The sequence below is a fragment of the Dendroctonus ponderosae genome, unplaced genomic scaffold (assembly GCF_020466585.1).
Source record: "Dendroctonus ponderosae isolate FM_Combo_2020 unplaced genomic scaffold, Dpon_F_20191213v2 Dpon_F_20191213_8, whole genome shotgun sequence".
In the NCBI taxonomy this organism is placed as follows: domain Eukaryota; kingdom Metazoa; phylum Arthropoda; class Insecta; order Coleoptera; family Curculionidae; genus Dendroctonus; species Dendroctonus ponderosae.
Genome location: NW_026019016.1, coordinates 5,770,143 through 5,775,797, shown reverse-complemented (window position 1 = coordinate 5,775,797; position 5,655 = coordinate 5,770,143). Strand labels below are relative to the sequence as shown.

Below are 5,655 nucleotides of genomic sequence, written 5' to 3'. Positions count from 1 at the left end.
TTTGTAAAAAAATGAAACGATTCAGTTAGATCAACGTGGGTGGGGATCAAGTTTCTACTGGATTTACTTTGGAAGTCGGACTTTTTTATTGAAGAGTCTGCAGTTGCGTAAAACCGTTCATTTTGAAATCAAACGACGAAGCGCGCAAAGTTCAGGATGCCATCTGATTTGTTGAAGCTTTGATGAAAATTTGACAACATTTAGGGCGCTACTCTTCTTAACTGAATGCAGAACTCTAAACTGGTAGATTATCTTGTGTTTCTGAGAAATTTGTTTTTAAAAAACTCAATTCGAAACGTGTCCCGAATGAAATAGTTCTTTGAACAAGTGAAGATAAAAGGCAAATATGAAAAGAGAATCAATTTACTGGTGGAAAACTTTAATCACAGACGAGTCGGAATATACGCAACATGTATTGCACCGGGTGAACATCAAAATATTTACTGGATTCTTGTGCAAACAACAACAACAACATGTTTGCTTGGCTATTCAGTAGCGTCGATCAAATCAAAGGTCGCATCGCTTGATATTGCGCTTGTTTAAACCAAACATACACAGTGAGTTCACAGCAAACAATCTACAAGTGCACATGCTCGAAGAGGGCGTTATTGGACCTGCTGGTAACACTCTTTGCAGTCTTCTCGCACCATGACAATGTTAAAGTCGCTCTCGTTGGGCGCCTGACAATGACGGCAACTCATCTCGTAGTTTTTGCACTCCCCAAACCTATAAACCGCCCAAAACGTCCAGAAATCAGCTCCCCAGAGCGCGAAGCTTCTCCCCACTCACATGCATTGAAAGCGAAGATAGCTCTTCTTCAGCTGGTAGCCAGGAGTGTAGTCAACTTCAGCCGGTGGATACTTTCCAGTCTTGCACAGATAATCACATCTGGTCATTTCGAAGCACTGCTCTGGTCGATTACATGTGGGCACCATGCAACAAGTGGACGATGGGTACCGGCCATCCTTGTCCATGATCAAGTTGCCATAAATATCATAGGTCAAGGTGCGTGCCGTTGATCGGCCGATTAGCAGCGCCAGCAGAAGGACCAGTAGATTTTTGAGGGCGATCTGGAATCGTCACAGTTCCGGTTACCCGTTCCCATGGCCATGCGAAAGGTGCAATAAAAAGCCCCCCGAAATCGCCTCTAACTATATACAAGCGTAGTAAAATTTCGATAAAGGGCCCATTAACCGAATTTATGGGACTCGAGATAAGCCCACAAGAAAAATTATGTCTTATTTATTTTCGCAGCGGTTGTTTCTGTTTTTGGTTTCGGTTTCGGTCTGCTGGATGGCTTGGAAATTGTTTACATACAAACTAATCGATGTAGTGAAGTGAACTTGGCCACATATTGATAAGTTTGGATGGTGCCAAGGTCAATGTTAACATTGGCTGTTGATTAGTGTTGAAGCCCCAGCTGATTAGGTGGCAATGTTTAAGAGAAGGCACTGAAGTCGAAGAACGTTTCAGTGGCAAGATTTATTCCTTTGAGGGAGTTCGAAATCTTCTTAGCAAAATTTTTAAATTGTCGAGTTTAGTGGGAAATTCGACTTCGGGGCAAATCTATAGGTTTTAATTTATGAAAATCGATGCACTTTTTCAGCTTTATATAGGGGCTCATTCGGCAATGAATCAATCTGCTTCTTTCGTAGACTGTTAGAGGAAGAAATGGGCGTTCATTTGCTTACTTTAAAATCCACTTCTTCGAATGATATAAAATTTGCTCCACTCATCCACTAAAACCTTCCGTTATAAAACGCTGAAGTATATGCAATTCGCAGTTTCCGTTTGAGGAATCGATAGTTAGAAGATGGCAATGTAAAAGGGACAAATTCTGTAAATTTTTTCTCAACTTTATTATGGTTTAGAGAAGAATTATTTTGGAAAAACTCGCATGTCCAAGTGGTTTGAAATTTCATTTGCGCACACACTAAACCTTACGTTATAAAACGTTGCGGTCGTCAATGCCCGTCTTCTTTTGAAGAAATGACACCTGGAAGATGGTAATACTAAATAGAAAAATTGCGCAAAATTCCAACTTCAAGAATTATTGTAGGAAAACTCACTTGGCCTCATCATGTGAAATTTTGTTTACGAACACACTAAAACTTGCGTGTTGAAACGCTGAGGTCGGCGACTCAAGGCACAGTTTTCTTTTGAAGAAATTAATTTCCTACAATTACCAAACGTGAAATATTTGAATTGACTAAAACATTTTCTTCGCGCAATCAGTTTCGCGTGCTAGTTAAATACGAATCTCGTTCTGCGTCCTTTGATAGCAATGTGTTATAGAAGAAGAAAAGAAAATAAGGCCCGTTTCTTGCTCCAACAGACGCAAAAGAAACAGGTTGCCACTTCTTACCGTTCATGAGAAACTAATTTTGAAATTGTCACTTTGTGAAATAAAATTAAACGGGTTTGGCAACGATGGAGGTAAATGGTTAACAATCGGATCTGGGATTATTGCAAATTTAATGCGGAATTCAGAAATGAATAAACTATTTGTCGACGAAATAAATGCCAAAAGTAATGCCAGTTTTAGCATTAAATAGGCAGATAAATGGGACGCCACTTTCGATTTTGTAAATGTGCAAAATTTGTCCTACCATTGTGAATGAAAATCCAACACTAATCACGAAACACTTCACAAATGAGACTGTTTGCACCCATCAGAGCGCTTACGCTAACATCACTTATCGCCATACTCGTCATTATTTTGACGAATTAAGTAATTAATAACATTTCGGAAAACTTGCCCTGAAAGGTCAAATCGATGTAAACTGGGGATAAAGGAAACAAATCTTTTTTATAGCCGATCTTTAATTGAACATTAAAAATCCGCCGGAACGAAATATCAATGTATCTGTGCATCATAGAACCATTTACCATGCAACTTTGATTTTGCACGCTGAACATTTACTTATGCAAGGTGCCAAAATGCGGCAAAACATGAGTATTTCTAAATGGCCTGAGTGATGGTGGTGCAAGCCGTTAATTTGTGGCAAAAACATAGTCGATTGTTGAATCTTACGGTGTCTTTGCGAGAAATACAGGCAACTTATGGAAGCCTAGTGGGCTTGGTGTTGCTGTCCCTTTATATTCTACTCAGTAATCCAACATTGAGGCACACCCATGTTCTGCTGCAGTAAAAAAGTGATGATACATGTTGCCTACAACTACACAAATCACATTCGCTGGATGCCGTTTCCTGACCGGTACATGGTAGAGCAACGGCCATACTTTTGCTGAGCCACACCATGTACATGATGAGGAAACGTGCATTGTGAGTCACGCAAGTTAAAACAATACGTGAAACACCATACTCTCATTCATCATACATTCATACCTAAATAAAATTGGTGCTACGAACAATGAGGTGAATCCCGCGCAGATGCTACGGGGATGTCCAGTTTTCGACTGTTCTGGCGTCACTGGTACTACAGTCCCCAAATTAGTCCAGGATGGTTCGGAACTCATTTGTGTCTATGAAGGCTAGACATAGACGCTTGAGTAGCTCGTTGTAGGTGGGCTTGTCTACTTTGTTGGTCACGTACGAGCCTGAGCAAGGATGCCAGACTGAGAGCGTTCTCAGTTCGTTGATCGCCTCTGGCAGGGGAGCGAAGAACTTCAACTGCGACACACAATGTAGCAGCTGGAGATGGAACATCCGATAAACCTGTTGTTTGAAAATATCGAACTTGAAGCTGGTCTGGTCCATCTTGTACATTTCTAGTTCGATCGAGAGCGTCTCATGGTACGTCGTCAAGATGGAGTTGAGGTTGGTTTTGAGAACGCCCTCCGCTAGCGATGTCATCAAGAAGTAAACCAGATCTGATGTGATGTGCTGATGTTTGAGGTGGCGCAGGTCAAGCATTTTGATGTCTGTAATGCTGCCAAGCTCATCGTGCTCTAACATTAAATTGAAGACGCAGACTTGGCCATGACACATGCCCACCCAATCCTCATTTAGTTCTTCAATTCCCGCAGCTTCCTGGGACTTGCTGAGAGCCGCTAGGATCTGGGCCGAATGCGGGGCGAGATCCTTATGTTTTTTCACCCTGCGCATGATGTTCTTCACGTCCTTGGAGGTGTAGGTCGGCTCCATTGGGACGGAATCTACAATTTCGGCCACAGGAGCATACTTTTCTGGCCGCTGGCGCTTGCAACTCAGCGCCACGGCATGGAAAACTGCCAGCTTTCTCACAACCAATTGGGCTGGTTCTATTGCGAAGCCCGTTAAAGCATCGATGTGAGTGAACGATTCTTTCAGAGTCTCGAACAAGAGAAGCGCCTTGACGCCGAATGCATACTCTTCCGGTTTTGGCCACCATCCGATGCATCGTGGGAACAGTTTTTTGTACTCAAAGGCGCTCATTATCGGCCCTCTGTCCTCCTGGTGTTGATGGTCGTGGAGAGTATCAAGGAGCGTCTCGTAGACCAACATTTCCTTTTTGAAGAAGAGCACCAACGTTTTTCGGTGCGGATTGTTTGTACTGACGCCTTTCAAGGGTGTTAGCTTGGCGAAAAACTGGACAACCTTGGCGCATCTACTGTTTACTAAAAATGCAGTGAGATTGCCTTTAATGCCAACGCTGGACCGGAAAAGTTCAGATTCAGTATACTCGACGGAATAGCAGTATCCGGCCGCAAATTCCCTAAGAACGCCTGACTGATTCAAATCCAGAAGGGCCAAATCAAATAGCTGTTTAATATAGGGTATGTCTTCCTGCAAAAAAAAACGGTTTTCAACAGAAAATTGAAGAAGAACAGAAGAAGAAAATTGAGTTCCTGTATGCGAAAGGTACCGAAAGGAAATGTTAGCAGATACACTTACCACGGTCACCGGGAAAGTGGGTAGGACACTGGATGCCATTCTCGTCGAGTATCTTCTAAATTGACGGATTAGGGCTTTCAACCAGTTCGTAGGACGTTTTACTTAGGACAGCCAAGCAGACAGGCCGAACGGACTGTAAAGATTCTGGCCAGGTTGAGCGTATTTATACTCTCGACTACCAACATTTTTCAGTTTCTACAGGATGGTCGTCAACCAATGTGACAAAATTCACTTCCAAAAAGATTGCGTTTCGCGCAAATTTGTCCTAGATGAAAGTTAACAACTTCCGAGAGATCTTGCCTACAAGATTGACCTCCCCTACAGGAGATTTGCTTGACCTCAAAATGCGCCCATCACAGTAAAACTGGTTGAGAATCTTTTAAAAATAAACGAAAATTGTATTTACACTTTGACACCCTGTATCTTGGAATCTGTTTTTTCAAAACTTTCGGATAAGGCAACTTTTGGAACGCAATGTTTTTGACGAAGCATATGTATAGTTGCCGTCAAATAGGAGACGTCCGCTAATAGTAGTTTTCTATACAAGGGCGAAAAAGGACGACGCCGTTTCGACTTCGTCTCGGGTGTCAATCTGTCAGGGGTCGAGGAGCGGATTTTCGCCCTCGTATCGAACAATATTTTTTATTCGAATAAAGGACATAACACGAATAATAAGTTATAATAAATGAAAATAGCCAAAAATAAAAGGCGTCAACTTCATATTTGAAATTTTACGTCAATGCCATTTTTGAAATTGTCATGTTTTGACGTTTTTCAAAAGCGTACTTTTCTAAGCAAATAAAAGTGAAACAATGATT

At 41.9% G+C, this 5,655-nt stretch overlaps 1 protein-coding gene across 1 annotated transcript; it reads right to left on the bottom strand.

Annotated features, from left to right (window-relative positions):
• Positions 1-362: 362 nt before the first annotated feature.
• Positions 363-4,993, bottom strand: LOC109534306. The gene is made up of 4 exons (XM_019899917.2): positions 4,838-4,993; positions 2,610-4,729; positions 790-1,070; positions 363-726 (listed from the first exon to the last, which is right to left on the bottom strand). The coding sequence occupies exons 1-2, from the start codon at positions 4,874-4,876 to the stop codon at positions 3,455-3,457; spliced, it is 1,314 nt and encodes a 437-aa protein (XP_019755476.2). The 5' UTR covers positions 4,877-4,993; the 3' UTR covers positions 363-726; positions 790-1,070; positions 2,610-3,454.
• Positions 4,994-5,655: the final 662 nt, after the last annotated feature.

Coding starts and splice junctions, on each gene's coding strand:
- LOC109534306 (XM_019899917.2), bottom strand. CDS start 4,876: ATGGCATCCAGTGTCCTACCCACTTTCCCGGTGACCGTG. Junction 4,730..4,837: donor CCACTTTCCCGGTGACCGTG/GTAAGTGTATCT, acceptor TTTTTTTTGCAG/GAAGACATACCCTATATTAA.